This window comes from Bombina bombina, chromosome 3 (genome assembly GCF_027579735.1).
Source record: "Bombina bombina isolate aBomBom1 chromosome 3, aBomBom1.pri, whole genome shotgun sequence".
In the NCBI taxonomy this organism is placed as follows: Eukaryota; Metazoa; Chordata; class Amphibia; order Anura; family Bombinatoridae; genus Bombina; species Bombina bombina.
In genome coordinates, this window is record NC_069501.1 from 969,070,654 (window position 1) to 969,090,364 (window position 19,711).

At 41.1% G+C, this 19,711-nt stretch overlaps 1 protein-coding gene across 4 annotated transcripts in view; it reads left to right on the plus strand.

The window, feature by feature from the left end:
* PRPF40B (pre-mRNA processing factor 40 homolog B) overlaps positions 1-19,711 on the plus strand; it is a 296,834-nt gene that overhangs the window by 118,855 nt on the left and 158,268 nt on the right. For all 4 annotated transcript variants that reach the window (XM_053708036.1, XM_053708037.1, XM_053708038.1 and 1 more), the window contains one exon: positions 9,646-9,766. In XM_053708036.1, the coding sequence (XP_053564011.1) occupies positions 9,646-9,766 (121 nt within the window). The remainder of the gene's footprint in view (positions 1-9,645; positions 9,767-19,711) is intronic.

A 19,711-nucleotide genomic window follows, 5' to 3' on the forward strand; every position in this document is an offset into this window, starting at 1 on the left:
GGGTGATTAACATTTGGTTTTCACTCAAGGTTTTTCCGGACGCTGTTTCTTTAGCCTAGTGCGCTCTTTCTTGCGATGGCGGAGCTTCATCCTTCCCCTCTTTTTGGGGGATCATCTGATATGGTGTGCGGGCATGTTTTTCTCTGTTCCGAGTCATGTTACTCTGGGAGATGGTGTGCAGGGGTTCCCTGCCTTCTGTGGGAGTTGCAGCTACAATGTTTGCCTGCTCAAGGCCACAGGTGTTTGGGATTCGAGCTGCAGCAGTGCAAGACCGAATATAATATACAGATTGTAAACTGAAATGACTGGAAGCACAAAACAGCAGTGTTGCTGGAAGCTGCGATAACTAAAGGTTGAATTCCAAGACACTGAAGATACACTCACATAGTGCCTTGAACGTTATACCATTGGAGAGATGTATTCAAGGAGAGGAGACAATGGCACTACTCACTTAATGGTGTGTTATAACGTTCCCCTACTGGTATTGATATACTGTAATATGAATTGTCTATTAGGGGTAGGTGCTTGTACCTGGGAACAAACTATACAAAAAATCAGTGAGGGACTGACAAAAGGGTACAAATATAGCACTCTATGAACGTTATTATTAATGCAAAAATTTAGGAAATTAAAATATAACTTTTACTAGATCAAGTTAAAAACAGGGGATTGACAAACATCATTAAAAGTATAAATTTGGATCCACCACTTTTTAACCAGATACTGTCACTGCTGGTTAATAGAGACAAACACCTTTGTTAGGTATATGTGAGTCTCTTCTAAATCAAATGACAAGATTATCTCTTAGCATATTACTCATGTAAGGTGACAATACTCCTGATTCAAGGTAGGTTTGGAGGCCACTAATAAATTACAGTGAATTACGCTATCACAAGTAGAAGGTCAGATAGGCTGTTGGTGGTTATTCATAAACATCTAGGTGGTTTGCACTGAAATATCTTTACCTATGGTTGTAAGGAGTTGTGAACTTAGATATTAAATTACCTGTTAATACCGTTTAATGAAATGTTACTCCTAAATATCTATGTTCATAAGGATAAGTATTGTGCTGCCCACACTAATATAGAGAGTGGGATACCTCACACATTACTGATTTATATCTATTAATACCGTTAATTTCTGACACACTCCTAATTTTTACCTGTTAATACCGTAAAGATGGGTACTAGATTTATCTAAAGTATTTGGTAGAAAGTCTGTTACCTTATAAGTGTCACTAAAATATTGTGAATTAAGGTAAGTCTGACTCTATTACCCACTCGGTTTTATGAATAACTAGGATACTGTATATACTTGGCCTAGCCTAGATCAACACCTATATTACCTGTGAGTAAGCAGGGTTTGTGGTATACCTAGTGTGGCTCGATCAGCTTACAGCTTGCCTATGGTTGTAAGGAGTTGTGAACTCAGATATTAAATTACCTGTAAATACCGTTAATAAAATATTGCTGCCTGAGTATCAATGTTCTTAAGAATAAGTATTGTGCTATCCACGTTAATATAGAGAGTGGGATATCTCACACATAACTGATTTTTACCTGTTAATACCGTAAATATCTGACACACTCCTAATTTTTACCTGTTAATACCGTAAAGATAAGTACTGGTTTTTCTAAAGTATTTGGTAAAAAGTCAGTTACCTAATAGATATCGTTAGAATATTGTGAATTTAAGGTAAATCTGACTCTATTACCAGCTATATTTTATAAATAACTTGAGTACTATGTATACTAGGCCTGGCCTGGATCAATACCTATATTACCTATGAGTAAGCAAGGTTTTTTGTTATACCTAGTGTAGCTCGATCAGCTTAGACTAGATACCGCTATTGCGGCCGAAACTATTTTAGGGCCCTTTGATACAGCCACCACGGCGAAACGCGTCAGTGGCGTCCCCCTGTTCTCCCCTATTTGTTGTTTTTAAATCAATTTGTTGATCCTCCATTCTTTCTCAAATGACAATATAAAATGGTATTAAAATAGTTTCGGCCGCAATAGCGGTATCTAGTCTAAGCTGATCGAGCTACACTAGGTATAACAAAAAACCTTGATTACTCATAGGTAATATAGGTATTGATCCAGGCCAGGCCTAGTATACATAGTACTCAAGTTATTTATAAAATATAGCTGGTAACAGAGTCAGATTTACCTTAAATTCACAATATTCTAACGATATCTATTAGGTAACGGACTTTTTACCAAATACTTTAGAAAAACCAGTACTTATCTTTACGGTATTAACAGGTAAAAATTAGGAGTGTGTCAGATATTTACGGTATTAACAGGTAAAAATCAGTTATGTGTGAGATATCCCACTCTCTATATTAACGTGGATAGCACAATACTTATTCTTAAGAACATTGATACTCAGGCAGCAATATTTTATTAACGGTATTTACAGGTAATTTAATATCTGAGTTCACAACTCCTTACAACCATAGGCAAGCTGTAAGCTGATCGAGCCACACTAGGTATACCACAAACCCTGCTTACTCACAGGTAATATAGGTGTTGATCTAGGCTAGGCCAAGTATATACAGTATCCTAGTTATTCATAAAACCGAGTGGGTAATAGAGTCAGACTTACCTTAATTCACAATATTTTAGTGACACTTATAAGGTAACAGACTTTCTACCAAATACTTTAGATAAATCTAGTACCCATCTTTACGGTATTAACAGGTAAAAATTAGGAGTGTGTCAGAAATTAACGGTATTAATAGATATAAATCAGTAATGTGTGAGGTATCCCACTCTCTATATTAGTGTGGGCAGCACAATACTTATCCTTATGAACATAGATATTTAGGAGTAACATTTCATTAAACGGTATTAACAGGTAATTTAATATCTAAGTTCACAACTCCTTACAACCATAGGTAAAGATATTTCAGTGCAAACCACCTAGATGTTTATGAATAACCACCTAACAGCCTATCTGACATTCTACTTGTGATAGCGTAATTCACTGTAATTTATTAGTGGCCTCCAAACCTACCTTGAATCAGGAGTATTGTCACCTTACATGAGTAATATGCTAAGAGATAATCTTGTCATTTGATTTACAAGAGACTCACATATACCTAACAAAGGTGTTTGTCTCTATTAACCAGCAGTGACAGTATCTGGTTAAAAAGTGGTGGATCCAAATTTATACTTTTAATGATGTTTGTCAATCCCCTGTTTTTAACTTGATCTAGTAAAAGTTATATTTTAATTTCCTAATTTTTTGCATTAATAATAACGTTCATAGAGTGCTATATTTGTACCCTTTTGTCAGTCCCTCACTGATTTTTTGTACCATTGGAGAGATACCATTGGAGAGATATCTATAACAAAAATCCGTGATTTGATTGAAGCCGGACCTGAACTTCTGTGTGACAACACCAATACTCTGGGCATATTTTATTTGTGTATCTTGTAAGTGTGCATTTTGTCATTTGACTGAAATAAAGATTGATAAAGTGAATCACGTATGCGCTTGATCCTCTTTCTTTTGCAGTTCTGTCTTGAAAAGATCCAACCACAATCGGGATCTTGTGATCAGCACACTGGAATGATTCAGAAAGAACACTCACAAGTGGGATTTCACTATTAAAGTGAACGGAACCGTTATCTGGGTCCCATAAGACTTATCCTATTTCATCTTGAGAGCAATTCCACTGGGACTTTGGAAATCCACCTACACCATAACAGTGACATTTATATGTATATATAACATAATAGGTGAAACGTATTTCAGGTTATGACACTGGGTCTTATATTTTGACTGTATTTTTTATGCTCATATCCTTTTTAAGTATTTTACATTTTTTTATTTTTTACTATTTGTATTTTATATTGGTTGAGAATTGGCTAATAGTGCCCATTATCATTTTACTAATATTTTTTTCAATAATTTTGTTTTTTGATAGGCTATTTTTTCCTGAGGTTTAACTTTTAGTTGCACTGCTCTTTGTAGATAGTAAGTGCCTGCTCAAGGTAGTTTTCCTTGAATAATAGCCTTTTTAAGCTCTATGACTGTCGTCTATTCCAGCTAATACCCTTGGTCGGACTACGGTCTTTGCCGTTCGGGTGTGTTGCATTCTCGATGTTACGCTAGCCTTGAGGCTTGTCAGTAGCAGTGTCGAGGTTGGGTACGGAGGGCCGCCCTTCGAGGGTCAGGCAGTTGTTTCTTTTTCCTGTCCATACCCTTGGTCGGACTACGGTCTTTGCCATTCGGGTGTGTTGCATTCTCGATGTTACGCTAGCCTTGAGGCTTGTCAGTAGCAGTGTCGAGGTTGGGTACGGAGGGCCACCCTTCGAGGGTCAGGCAGTTGTTTCTTTTTCCTGTATACTCTGCTTGGAGTTCGTAGGCGGTGCCTTGCGTTACTTCTCGGAGATGGCGAGCAGGGCCTGGGTTATCATTTTCCTTTGGGTATTGATGTTACACTGCTTGTGCATGTATCACATGTTGCCGCTTGCCTACGAGATTTTTTGCTACCCATTGCACTGGGTACCGATTCTCAGACTGTTCAGGAGTCCTTAGTGACTCATTGGGTTTAAGGCTATCTAGATCGATAAGTCTACGGACTTTAGAGGTGCGATCCTCCTTGGAGGAGGCAGTTTAGGGTTCTTTCGGAGATTGGATCTTTCATTATCCGTTGTCGAGAACCCTGGCCTTGGTCCATGTCTCTCCATGAATGGGTGTGGACAGTTCGGTTTCACACTTGTAGTTGTGGTCCTGTGAGCCCCCTTCGTAGGGGCTGGTGCTCTGAGAGATGCTTTTGTGACTGTGGCTCAGGCTTTAGGTCTTTCTAATGGGCCCCTACCTGTCTAGTGCATTTACAATGTTCCTGTAGACTCCAGGTGCTTTTCAACTGGGTTGGCGATGTGGCCGATGGGTCTCGCCCCTATGGTAGGGTTTTTTTTCCGTTGTTCATTCCCTTCTCTTCCAGAGTAGGGTTTGGGTTTTCCTGGTTCGGAATTACCTTAGTATTGTGGAGTCCTGGGGGTCCTTGGTCCTGCCTTGCAGGGTTTTTTTCCCTTCCTGTGTTTCAGGCTCCTGGCAGGGGAGCTGTGATGTAGTGTCTGGCTCCTCCGTTCCTGCAGCAGGAGGCTTAGGGTTTTGCTCCTGTGGGGGCTTACACTTTGTGTATCCAATATATGGATGCTGAGGTTTTTGGGGACTTTTTCCTTTGGGAAGTGTGCCCTTTTTTGCCCACGTCTGCGTGTAGGGGGTCTCATACCCGAGCACAATGTTTCTCCTGACTCACGGTAGTATGCCGTTTGTAGCAGCGGTCTAACAGGGGATTTTGTTCCTCGTTGATCCTGTAGTCTGGGACTCTTATCTTCGGTCTTTTGACTAGCCTTTGGGCTGGGACCGTTATGCCGGAGGGAAGGTTAGGGATCAGTTACTACAAAGTGTTGACCATTCTGCTTTCCTTGAGGGAGGACTTTGGATGTCCACCATCTTTCTACCGGCGTCTGGTGCCGGGAGGGGGCGCTTCTTGGAGCCGCTATTCGGTGGGCTGTACGCCCTTGGTGGTTTACAGTTGGAACCACCCACAGCGATTTGCTTAGTGATGGTGTATCCAGTTACAGCTACTTGCTTTTGTCTGGATGCTAACTAGCTTGACACGCCTTTAGGAGGTTTGAGTTTCTGTTCAGACGGTTTGAGTTTCTCTGGGAAAGCTCTGTTCTAGCTGCTGGGATATTTATCCTGCTCCTGCTGTCTCCGCCTATCTAGCCTACAGATCTAGATATGTTATGGAGCATCTGGGAACTCATGAATTTCCTGGAGTACCTTAGGGTATGGTATGGAATTGGGGGACATGATGGGTTCCTTGAGTCCTTTTGAGGTATGTCCTGTGTTTGGATCCTTCTTTTTGGGTCCTTGTGTTCTAGGGAGTTTGTCTCCCTGGGCGTTGCCTATGTAAAGACAACCATGGGTCGCTTTTTAGGTGTTGAGTGGAAAAATTTCCTTTGGATTTCCTGGTCTCAGGTTCCCTTTTGGGGGGCAGATGCGGTCCTTATCTTTAGCCGGGTACCTTCTTGGGTGTCGTGTCCCGTGGGGCAGACGCTTCGGAGGTTGTTGGGACCTGAAGGATTCTAGGTCTGAGTGGTCTCTAGTTCGGCTTTGCCGGTGGGGTAACTCATGTGCAGATACCTGGGCTCGGGTTTTTCTCTGCGTCATTTGTACTAAATTTTTGGGTGTTGTTTAATTCAGGCTGTGGTGCCTTTCGAAGGGGCCGCCTTTTGTACCCACCCGTTATTGCATTCAGTGTTCTCTAGCTTGGGTATTGTTTTCCCAAAAGTAATGAATGCAGCTGTGGACTCTTCCCTTTTAAGAAGAAAAACATAAATTATGCTAACCTGATAATTTCATTTTATTCTGAAGGGAAGAGTCCACAGCTCCCGTCCGTGTTTTTATATCTATGAGGCGGCTGTAATTTTTTTGTTCTTCTGGCACCTTTTTTCACCCTGATGTTTCTCCTACTGTCCCTTGTTCCCTCGGCAGAATGACTGGGGGATGAGGGAAGTGGGGGAGGTATTTAAGCCTTTGGCTGGGGTGTCTTTGCCTCCTCCTGGTGGCCAGGTTCTGAATTCCCAAAATTAATTAATGCAGCTGTGGACTCTTCCCTTCAGAAGAAAATGAAATTATCAGGTAAGTATAATTTATGTTTTTTAGTCAAATCGAGTGATCACATATACGGTGCAGCATACAAGTTATGCGCTTATATTTTACCTGTCGCCCGCAGTTTTTACTCTCATAAACTAACATAGGTAACATAGAACTAGCGTCGCTAGTCGGTATCATATATTCAGCGCAAGGACTTACACGCCCAGAATGGGGATATTTTACTCCATTTTCACCTTGCAACACATAGGCAGGCACAGCAAGCCTTGTGCTGAGTATAAAAGTTTCGTAACTCCCTGGAAGCCTTAACAAACACCTAACGCATGCCCAATATCAACACCTAAACCGCCATCCCCCCACATTGCAATAACTAATAAAAGTATTAACCAATAAACCGCCATCCCCCCACATCCTAAATTACCTAATAAAAGTATTAACCCCCAAACCGCCAACCCCCCACATCACTAAGTATCTAATTAACCTATTAACACCTACACCGCCAACCCCCCACAACGTAAGTATTTAACTAAAAACTAACCCCCCTTACCTAACACCCCCTAACTTAACCCCAATTAAAATACACATACATAAAGAAAAAAACAATACTAACTACATTAAAAAATAATAGACCATTACAAAAAAATTACTAAAAAAAGCCTAACATTACTCAAAATATAAAAAAAAACTAACCTTATTCAAAATAAAAAAAACTACCCTTACACAAAATAAACCCCCCTAAAATGACAAAAAAAATAAAAAACCTAACATTACAGAAAATAACAAAACGAAATTATCCAAAATAAAAAGTTATTTCTATTCTAATAACCCCGTTAAAACAAAAAAGCCACCCCAAAATACCCCCCTAATCTAGCAATTAACTACCAATAGCCATTAAAAGGGCTTTTTGAAGGGCATTGCCCTAAAGTTAACAGCTCTTTTGCCCTGAAAAAAACAACAAAGTACCCCTAACATTACATCCACCAACAAAAAAAAACCCTAATCTACCCATTGCCCCGAAAAGGACATTTCTATGGGCAATGCCCTTAAAAGGGCATTCAGCTCTTTTACAGCCCATAAAAATAAAAAAAGCCCTAATCTAAAAAAAAACTAACACTAACCCCAAAATAGGTACTCACCATTGCTAAAGTCCGGCGATCCATCTTCCCTGTAACGAAAGGTCCTCATCCAGGCGGCTCCACCTTCATCCATCGCGGTTCCATCTTCTATCGTCTTGGCAGAGGCGGAAGGGTTGTTGGAGCGGTCGTTGGAGGCGAGGGTCCAATAGGATGTAAGTAGCTCTCATCCTATTGATTGCTTTGAATTTTTCAGCCAATAGGAATGCAAGGGTACCCCAATATAAAAGGGGTACCTTGCATTTAATCTTCATTGTGCGGCGGATGATCACATGAAGAGGACCTCCATGCGCCAATGACCGCTGTCCCAGCCGACCACTCTGGATCCTGGCCTCTGACGACCGCTCCGCCTCCACCAAGAAGATAGAAGATGGACCCGCGATGGATGAAGATGGAGCCGCCTGGATGAAGACCTTTCACCGCCGGGAAGAAGATGGATCACCGGATTTCAGCAATGGTGAGTACCTATTTTGGGGTTAGTGTTAGGTTCTTTTTTTTTTTTGGGATGTTTTAATTTTTAGATTAGGGCTTTTTATGGGCTGTAAAAGATCTATAGCCCTTTTAAGGGCAATGCCCATACAAATGCCCTTTTTGGGGCAATGGGTAGATTATTATTTTTTTTGTTAGGGTTTTTTTTTATTTTGGCAGTCGGGTGGGTGGGCTTGGTTGTAATGTTAGCTATAAGGGTACTTTTTTTTTTTTTAGGGCAAAAGAGCTGTTAGCCCTTTTAAGGGCTATTGGTAGTTAATTGTTAGATTGGGTTTTTTTAATTTTGGGGTGACTTTTTTTTGTTTTAATGGGAGTATTAAAATGGGAAAAACTTTTTTATTTTGGATAAATTCGTTTGTTATTTTCTGTAGTGTTAGATTTTTTGTAATTTTTTGTAATTTTATGTTTTTTTATTTTGTGTAAGGGTAGGTTTTTTTATTTTGAGTAGGGGTAATTTTTTTATTTTGAGTAATGTTAGATTTATTTTGTAATTTTAATTTTTTAATTTTTTGTAATTGTTTATTATTTTTTAATGTAGTTAGTATTTATTTTTTATGCAAGTGTATTTTAATTGGGGTTAAGTTAGGGGGTGTTATGTTAAGGGGCTTAGTTATTAGGTTAATACCCTGCGATGTGGAGGGTTGGCGGATTATGGGTTAATACTTTAATTAGTTATTGCTATGTGGGGGGGGCTGGTTAGGGGTTAATTATGTCGTTTGTGATGTGGGGGTTGGCGGATTAGGGGTTAATAGGTTAATTAGATAAATTGCGATGTGGGGAATTGGCGGTTTAAGGGTCAATAGGTTTATATAGTGGTTTGCGTTGTGAGGGGATGGCGGGTTTAGGGGTTAATACAATTTATTAGTGATTATTATGTGGAGGGATGGCGGATTAAGGGTTAATAACTTTGAATAGTAGATGGGATGTGGGGGGATGGCAGATTAGGGCTTTTAAATGCTGTTTTGACATGTCGGTTTAATTCTTTTAGCTGGTTTCGATTTTTACGTGCGATTTAAAAAAAAAAAAAAACATTTCACATACGCGCCGCAATATGATATACTGGCGTAAGTCACTGGCAACACTAGAAATGTGTATTTGCGCACATTTCTGAACCTCGCCAGTTTGTTTGATTTACGGCAGTATATCCTCTGCCGGCGCGGTTTAAGTGATACACAAGATGTGCGAGGTGAACTTACGGGCGACGTGGGTTTCAGCAGTTACGCTGAAACTTACTCCACATATGTAATCTCGCCCTATGTGTATCATTTTATTTGTTTGAAATATTTAATTTGCTGAACTATAAATTTGTTTCAGGTCCAGTTGTACAGTTAAGACATTTGAATCACAGTTTTTCATTTCTACCCTACACATTTTGTTTTGTCAGTTACTACTATCTAAGTGTCCATGGAAGGAATATAAATCTGACACAGGCAAATCATACTATTACAACTCTCAGACCAAGGAATCTCGCTGGACAAAGCCCAAAGACCTAGAAGATCTAGATGGTAAGTTGTTTGCAGCTAAAGCAAACAGTCCTGAGTACGTCACTTACATTCTCTACTAACACATGATCAGAATCCATTTGGCTTCTTAAAAAAACTACCTATAAAAGAGTAGTTAACAAGGATGTACCAGAAACACATACCTATTGTTTTTAGATTTGTCTATGATAAAATAAACATTATTTAAACTTTATTTGTTATAAGCTGTTTTTTTTCCAGTTGTTGATTTTGATTTGAAGTTTTCAGTATTCTAAAAATAATAAACAAGAGAGGCTTAAAATGTGTCGAGTTTGTGGTAGGGAGCACATTTTGTTTGTTTGTAGGATATAAAAGTGCAAAATCAAAATTATATCATTGTTAGTGCATTTTTTTTTGCACTTTTGGTTTCAAATAACTATGGGCCCAATGATCAAAAGTTCATCACCAAAAATGTGAAAAAACACATTTAGCCTCACACGGACAGTCAGTTATCAAAGAAAATGGGCTGTCCCTGTGAGTGGCGAGAGCTTTCTGCTATATAAAAGTTTGCAATGGAGGACAAAGTACACTGGGAGAACCCGGTGTATGTTTAAACTTTTAAGGGACAGTAAACTTAAAAAATAATGATACATAATCCTGCACAAAGTGCAGAATTATCTAACATCTTAGCGACAGCTTTAAAAATCAAAAGATTTTAAAGATTTTAGCCCTTAATGTTAAACTTACCTCTTTCCACTCCAGGCACTTCTGATCAGGTCTTCCTTTCAAAAGCAGTTCGCGGGCGCACTGTCTAACTACAGCACGCCCGGTCGCGCTATTGAACTCTGGTCTAGTAGTGGGAGCGAGCTACATTTAGTTCAATAGCGCAATCAAGCGTGCTTTGATTAGACAGCGCGTCCGCGAACCGCTTTTGAAAAGAAGGTCTGATCAGAAGTGCCTGGAGAGGAAACGAGGTAAGTTTAACATTGGGGGCTAAAATTTCTAAAATCTTTTGATTTTTAAAGCTGTCGCTAAGATAATGTTACCTAATTCTGCACATAGTATGTATTATGTAACATTTTACATTTTAATATGGTTTATTACTGTGTAATTTACATACAAATTATACGGTTTTGAAAAAATACAATTCTTAGTGAACAATTTTGTTACAATTTTGATGCACCTTAACAATATTATTTTTGTGTGAATGGTTCAATTATTCCTTTCATAGGATTTTTAAATTTTTAAATTTTCATTGTGCACTTTTGTAATGTATGCATATCCTTCCCATATGAAAATGCAATGTACGCCTCTTAGCGAGACACCCTGCTTTCAGGGTAAAATGTGGCTTTAAAAAATTCCTCCAGGGAAATAGAAGTACTGGTGAGCACTCTTAAGGAATCTCGCCAACACAGAAACCTTTAGATCATTGGTCCCTATGGGCTCCATTTAACAAATGTTGGACAGACATGGTTTGCTACCGCGAACATGTCCGCTGAACCTCGCTGCTTGTGGGCAGCATATGCTGTACACTCTTTAAGATTGCACAAGCAGCTGCTTATGTAATGTCGTCCCTGATTGCCGGCAGCCAATTGGCTGCAAGCAGGGGCTGTCAATCATCCCGATCAGATCAGAACAGAAATATTTCACTCCGCCACACTTTAGATGGCTGAGATCGTAAGACCGCTGCTACTTAGGTGAGTCTAAAACACTGGGACCCTGAAGCTGCTTTCACAGCTTGATAAATGGGGCCCTATGTGTTTAATCCATGCAAAGGAATAAACACACAGTAAGCTCTAAACAAAGTAAGCTCTAGATCAGCAATGCACTTCTGGGAGCTAGTTGAACACATCTAGTAAGCCAATGAGAAGGGACAATGTGTGTAGCCATCACTCACGATCTAGCTCCAAGTAGTGCATTGCTGCTGCTGCTGAGGATATATACTTATTATTTTCAACAAACAATGCCAAAAGAAGAAAGTAAATTTGATGATAGTAAATAATTTAAACCTTTACAGCACATGCACTTTCTGAATCATGAAAGTTTATTTTTGACTTTCCTATCCCTTTAAAGACATTTTGATTAAAAGTATATTTCTCCAACATAGGTGTGTCCGGTCCACGGCGTCATCCTTACTTGTGGGATATTCTCTTCCCCAACAGGAAATGGCAAAGAGCCCAGCAAAGCTGGTCACATGATCCCTCCTAGGCTCCGCCTACCCCAGTCATTCTCTTTGCCGTTGTACAGGCAACATCTCCACGGAGATGGCTTAGAGTTTTTTAGTGTTTAACTGTAGTTTTTATTATTCAATCAAGAGTTTGTTATTTTGAAATAGTGCTGGTATGTACTATTTACTCAGAAACAGAAAAGAGATGAAGATTTCTGTTTGTATGAGGAAAATGATTTTAGCAACCGTCACTAAAATCCATGGCTGTTCCACACAGGACTGTTGAGAGCAATTAACTTCAGTTGGGGGAACAGTGAGCAGTCTCTTGCTGCTTGAGGTATGACACATTCTAACAAGACGATGTAATGCTGGAAGCTGTCATTTTCCCTATGGGATCCGGTAAGCCATGTTTATTACGATCGTAAATAAGGGCTTCACAAGGGCTTATTAAGACTGTAGACTTTTTCTGGGCTAAATCGATTCATTATTAACACATATTTAGCCTTGAGGAATCATTTTATTTGGGTATTTTGATATAATAATATCGGCAGGCACTGTTTTAGACACCTTATTCTTTAGGGGCTTTCCCAAAGCATAGGCAGAGCCTCATTTTCGCGCCGGTGTTGCGCACTTGTTTTTGAGAGGCATGGCATGCATTCGCATGTGAGAGGAGCTCTGATACTTAGAAAAGACTTTCTGAAGGCGTCATTTGGTATCGTATTCCCCTTTGGGCTTGGTTGGGTCTCAGCAAAGCAGATACCAGGGACTGTAAAGGGGTTAAAGTTCAAAACGGCTCCGGTTCCGTTATTTTAAGGGTTAAAGCTTCCAAATTTGGTGTGCAATACTTTTAAGGCTTTAAGACACTGTGGTGAAAATTTGGTGAATTTTGAACAATTCCTTCATGTTTTTTCGCAATTGCAGTAATAAAGTGTGTTCAGTTTAAAATTTAAAGTGACAGTAACGGTTTTATTTTAAAACGTTTTTTGTACTTTGTTATCAAGTTTATGCCTGTTTAACATGTCTGAACTACCAGATAGACTGTGTTCTCAATGTGGGGAAGCCAGAATTCCTATTCATTTAAATAAATGTGATTTATGTGACAATGACAATGATGCCCAAGATGATTCCTCAAGTGAGGGGAGTAAGCATGGTACTGCATCATTCCCTCCTTCGTCTACACGAGTCTTGCCCACTCAGGAGGCCCCTAGTACATCTAGCGCGCCAATACTCCTTACTATGCAACAATTAACGGCTGTAATGGATAATTCTGTCAAAAACATTTTAGCCAAAATGAACACTTATCAGCGTCAGCGCGACTGCTCTGTTTTAGATACTGAAGAGCATGACGACGCTGATAATAATGTTTCTGAAGGGCCCCTAACCCAGTCTGATGGGGCCAGGGAGGTTTTGTCTGAGGGAGAAATTACTGATTCAGGGAACATTTCTCAACATGCTGAACCTGATGTGATTACATTTAAATTTAAGTTGGAACATCTCCGCATTCTGCTTAAGGAGGTATTATCCACTCTGGATGATTGTGACAAGTTGGTCATCCCAGAGAAACTATGTAAAATGGACAAGTTCCTAGAGGTGCCGGGGCTCCCAGAAGCTTTTCCTATACCCAAGCGGGTGGCGGACATTGTTAATAAAGAATGGGAAAGGCCCGGTATTCCTTTCGTCCCTCCCCCCATATTTAAAAAATTGTTTCCTATGGTCGACCCCAGAAAGGACTTATGGCAGACAGTCCCCAAGGTCGAGGGAGCGGTTTCCACTTTAAACAAACGCACCACTATACCCATAGAGGATAGTTGTGCTTTCAAAGATCCTATGGATAAAAAATTAGAAGGTTTGCTTAAAAAGATGTTTGTTCAGCAGGGTTACCTTCTACAACCAATTTCATGCGTTGTCCCTGTCGCTACAGCCGCATGTTTCTGGTTCGATGAGCTGATAAAGGCGGTCTATAGTGATTCTCCTCCTTATGAGGAGATTATGGACAGAATCAATGCTCTCAAATTGGCTAATTCTTTTACCCTAGACGCCACTTTGCAATTGGCTAGGTTAGCGGCTAAGAATTCTGGGTTTGCTATTGTGGCGCGCAGAGCGCTTTGGTTGAAATCTTGGTCGGCTGATGCGTCTTCCAAGAACAAGCTACTTAACATTCCTTTCAAGGGGAAAACGCTGTTTGGCCCTGACTTGAAAGAGATTATCTCTGATATCACTGGGGGTAAGGGCCACGCCCTTCCTCAGGATCGGCCTTTCAAGGCAAAAAATAAACCTAATTTTCGTCCCTTTCGTAGAAACGGACCAGCCCAAAGTGCTACGTCCTCTAAGCAAGAGGGTAATACTTCTCAAGCCAAGCCAGCTTGGAGACCAATGGAAGGCTGGAACAAGGCAAAGCAGGCCAAGAAACCTGCCACTGCTACCAAGACAGCATGAAATGTTGGCCCCCGATCCGGGACCGGATCTGGTGGGGGGCAGACTCTCTCTCTTCGCTCAGGCTTGGGCAAGAGATGTTCTGGATCCTTGGGCGCTAGAAATAGTCTCCCAAGGTTATCTTCTGGAATTCAAGGGGCTTCCCCCAAGGGGGAGGTTCCACAGGTCTCAGTTGTCTTCAGACCACATAAAAAGACAGGCATTCTTACATTGTGTAGAAGACCTGTTAAAAATGGGAGTGATTCATCCTGTTCCATTAAGAGAACAAGGGATGGGGTTCTACTCCAATCTGTTCATAGTTCCCAAAAAAGAGGGAACGTTCAGACCAATCTTAGATCTCAAGATCTTAAACAAGTTTCTCAAGGTTCCATCGTTCAAGATGGAAACCATTCGAACTAATCTTCCTTCCATCCAGGAAGGTCAATTCATGACCACGGTGGATTTAAAGGATGCGTATCTACATATTCCTATCCACAAGGAACATCATCGGTTCCTAAGGTTCGCATTCCTGGACAAGCATTACCAGTTCGTGGCGCTTCCTTTCGGATTAGCCACTGCTCCAAGGATTTTCACAAAGGTACTAGGGTCCCTTCTAGCTGTGCTAAGACCAAGGGGCATTGCTGTAGTACCTTATTTGGACGACATTCTGATTCAAGCGTCGTCCCTTCCTCAAGCAAAGGCTCACACGGACATAGTCCTGGCCTTTCTCAGATCTCACGGATGGAAAGTGAACGTGGAAAAGAGTTCTCTATCTCCGTCAACAAGGGTTCCCTTCTTGGGAACAATAATAGACTCCTTAGAAATGAGGATATTTCTGACAGAAGCCAGAAAAACAAAGCTTCTAGACTCTTGTCGGATACTTCATTCCGTTCCTCTTCCTTCCATAGCTCAGTGCATGGAAGTGATCGGGTTGATGGTAGCGGCAATGGACATAGTTCCTTTTGCGCGCATTCATCTAAGACCATTACAACTGTGCATGCTCAGTCAGTGGAATGGGGATTATACAGACTTGTCTCCGAAGATACAAGTAAATCAGAGGACCAGAGACTCACTCCGTTGGTGGCTGTCCCTGGACAACCTGTCACAAGGGATGACATTCCGCAGACCAGAGTGGGTCATTGTCACGACCGACGCCAGTCTGATGGGCTGGGGCGCGGTCTGGGGATCCCTGAAAGCTCAGGGTCTTTGGTCTCGGGAAGAATCTCTTCTACCGATAAATATTCTGGAACTGAGAGCGATATTCAATGCTCTCAAGGCTTGACCTCAGCTAGCGAGGGCCAAGTTCATACGGTTTCAATCAGACAACATGACAACTGTTGCGTACATCAACCATCAGGGGGGAACAAGGAGTTCCCTAGCGATGGAAGAAGTGACCAAAATCATTCTATGGGCGGAGTCTCACTCCTGCCACCTGTCCGCTATCCACATCCCAGGAGTGGAAAATTGGGAAGCGGATTTTCTGAGTCGTCAGACATTGCATCCGGGGGAGTGGGAACTCCATCCGGAAATCTTTGCCCAAGTCACTCAGCTGTGGGGCATTCCAGACATGGATCTGATGGCCTCTCGTCAGAACTTCAAAGTTCCTTGCTACGGGTCCAGATCCAGGGATCCCAAGGCGGCTCTAGTGGATGCACTAGTAGCACCTTGGACCTTCAAACTAGCTTATGTGTTCCCGCCGTTTCCTCTCATCCCCAGGCTGGTAGCCAGGATCAATCAGGAGAGGGCGTCGGTGATCTTGATAGCTCCTGCGTGGCCACGCAGGACTTGGTATGCAGATCTGGTGAATATGTCATCGGCTCCACCTTGGAAGCTACCTTTGAGACGAGACCTTCTTGTTCAGGGTCCGTTCGAACATCCGAACCTGGTTTCACTCCAGCTGACTGCTTGGAGATTGAACGCTTGATCTTATCGAAGCGAGGGTTCTCAGATTCTGTTATCGATTCTCTTGTTCAGGCCAGAAAGCCTGTAACTAGAAAGATTTACCACAAAATTTGGAAAAAATATATCTGTTGGTGTGAATCTAAAGGATTCCCTTGGGACAAGGTTAAGATTCCTAAGATTCTATCCTTCCTTCAAGAAGGATTGGAAAAAGGATTATCTGCAAGTTCCCTTAAGGGACAGATTTCTGCCTTGTCTGTGTTACTTCACAAAAAGCTGGCAGCTGTGCCAGATGTTCAAGCCTTTGTTCAGGCTCTGGTTAGAATTAAGCCTGTTTACAAACCTTTGACTCCTCCTTGGAGTCTCAATTTAGTTCTTTCAGTTCTTCAGGGGGTTCCGTTTGAACCCTTACATTCCGTTGATATTAAGTTATTATCTTGGAAAGTTTTGTTTTTAGTTGCAATTTCTTCTGCTAGAAGAGTTTCAGAATTATCTGCTCTGCAGTGTTCTCCTCCTTATCTGGTGTTCCATGCAGATAAGGTGGTTTTACGTACTAAACCTGGTTTTCTTCCAAAAGTTGTTTCTAACAAAAACATTAACCAGGAGATTATCGTACCTTCTCTGTGTCCGAAACCAGTTTCAAAGAAGGAACGTTTGTTGCACAATTTGGATGTTGTTCGCGCTCTAAAATTCTATTTAGAAGCTACAAAGGATTTTAGACAAACATCTTCCTTGTTTGTTGTTTATTCCGGTAAAAGGAGAGGTCAAAAAGCAACTTCTACCTCTCTCTCTTTTTGGATTAAAAGCATCATCAGATTGGCTTACGAGACTGCCGGACGGCAGCCTCCCGAAAGAATCACAGCTCATTCCACTAGGGCTGTGGCTTCCACATGGGCCTTCAAGAACGAGGCTTCTGTTGATCAGATATGTAGGGCAGCGACTTGGTCTTCACTGCACACTTTTACCAAATTTTACAAGTTTGATACTTTTGCTTCTTCTGAGGCTATTTTTGGGAGAAAGGTTTTGCAAACCGTGGTGCCTTCCATTTAGGTGACCTGATTTGCTCCCTCCCTTCATCCGTGTCCTAAAGCTTTGGTATTGGTTCCCACAAGTAAGGATGACGCCGTGGACCGGACACACCTATGTTGGAGAAAACAGAATTTATGTTTACCTGATAAATTACTTTCTCCAACGGTGTGTCCGGTCCACGGCCCGCCCTGGTTTTTTTAATCAGGTCTGATAATTTATTTTCTTTAACTACAGTCACCACGGTACCATATGGTTTCTCCTATGCAAATATTCCTCCTTAACGTCGGTCGAATGACTGGGGTAGGCGGAGCCTAGGAGGGATCATGTGACCAGCTTTGCTGGGCTCTTTGCCATTTCCTGTTGGGGAAGAGAATATCCCACAAGTAAGGATGACGCCGTGGACCGGACACACCGTTGGAGAAAGTAATTTATCAGGTAAACATAAATTCTGTTTTTCATATCCAGTACTTAGATCTTATTTAGAAATATTTTAGTAAGTGCTAAATATCCAAAAACGTAATAAAGATGTCAGGAAAACCTTGTGTACACTAACACCTAGATTTAGAGTTTTGTCGGTAAAAACCTGCGGCTCTAACGCTCCTTTTTTTTCCAGCGCACCCTTAAGCCAACGCTGGTATTATGAGTTTTCTGAATGGCTACGTTAGCCTCAGAAAAGTGAGCGTTGAGCCAAAATTAGCTCCACTTCAACTCTCAATACCAGCGTTGCTTACGGTAGTGGTAAGCTGGAAAAACATGCTCGTGCACGATTTCCCCATAGGATACAATGGGGCTGAGCTGGCTGAAAAAACCTAACACCTGAAAAAAAGCAGTGTTCAGCTCTTAACGCAGCCCCATTGTTTCCTATGTGGAAACACTTTCTAAGTCTACAACTAACACCCTAACATGAACCCCGAGTCTAAACACCCCTAACCTTACACTTATTAACCCCTAATCTTCCACCCCCGCTATCGCTGACACCTGCATTTTATTATTAACCCCTAATCTGCAGCTCCGGGCACCGCGGCCACCTACATTATCCCTATGAACCCCTAATCTGCTGTCCCTAACATCGCCAACACCTACATTATATTTATTAACCCCTAATCTGTCCCCCTCCCAACGTCGCCGCCACCTACCTACACTTATTAACCCCTAATCTGCCGACCGGACATCGCCGCCACTATAATAAATGTATTAACCCCTAAACCGCCGCACTCCCGCCTCGCAAACACTATAATAAATTTGATTAACCCCTAATCTGCCCTCCCTAACATCGCCGCCACCTACCTACACTTATTAACTCCTAATCTGCCGACCGGACATCGCCGCCACTATAATAAATGTATTAACCCTTAAACCGCCGCACTCCCGCCTCGCAAACACTATAATAAATTTGATTAACCCCTAATCTGCCCTCCCTAACATTGCCGTCACCTACCTACAATTATTAACCCCTAATCTGCCGCTACTATAATAAGGTTATTAACCCCTAAACCTAAGTCTAACCCTAACACCCCCCTAAGTTAAATATAATTTAAATAAAATGAAATAAATTTACTATAATTAAATAAATTGTTCCTATTTAAAACTAAATACTTAGCTATAAAATAAACCCTAATATAGCTACAATATAACTAATAGTTACATTGTATCTATTTTAGGATTTATATTTTTTTTACAGGCAACTTTGTATTTATTTTAACTAGGTACAATAGCTATTAAATAGTTAATAACTATTTAATAGCTACCTAGTTAAAATAATTACAAAATTACCTGTAAAATAAATCCTAACCTAAGTTACAAATACACCTAACACTACACTATCAATAAATTAATTAATTAAATAAATTACCTACAATGATCTAAAATAAAATACAATTAAATAAACTAAACTATATTACAAAAACAAACAAACACTAAATTACAGAAAATAAAAAAAATTTTTTAAACTAATTACACCTAATCTAAGCCCCCTAATAAAATTAAAAAGCCCCCCAAAATAATAAAATGCCCTACCCTATACTAAATTACAAAGTAATCAGCTCTTTTACCAGCCCTTAAAAGGGCTTTTTGCGGGGCATTGCCCCAAAGTAATCAGCTCTTTTACCTGTAAAAAAAAAAAAAATACAACCCACCCCAACATTAAAACCCACCACCCACACACCCCTACTCTAAAACCCACCCAAACCCCCCTTAAAAAAACCTAACACTACCTTGAGTGGTCTTCACCCAGCCAGGCCAAATTCTTCATCCAAGCAGGGCAGAAGAGGTCCTGCATCCGGCCGAAGTCTTCATCCAAGCGGCGTCTTCTATCTTCAATCATCCGGAGCGGAGCAGAGCCATCTTCCATCCAGCCGACGCGGAGCCATCTTCTTCCAACGACGTCCTAACACCGAATGCCTGGTCCTTTAAATGACGTCATCCAAGATGGCGTCCCTCGAATTCCGATTGGCTGATAGGATTTAATCAGCCAATCAGATTGA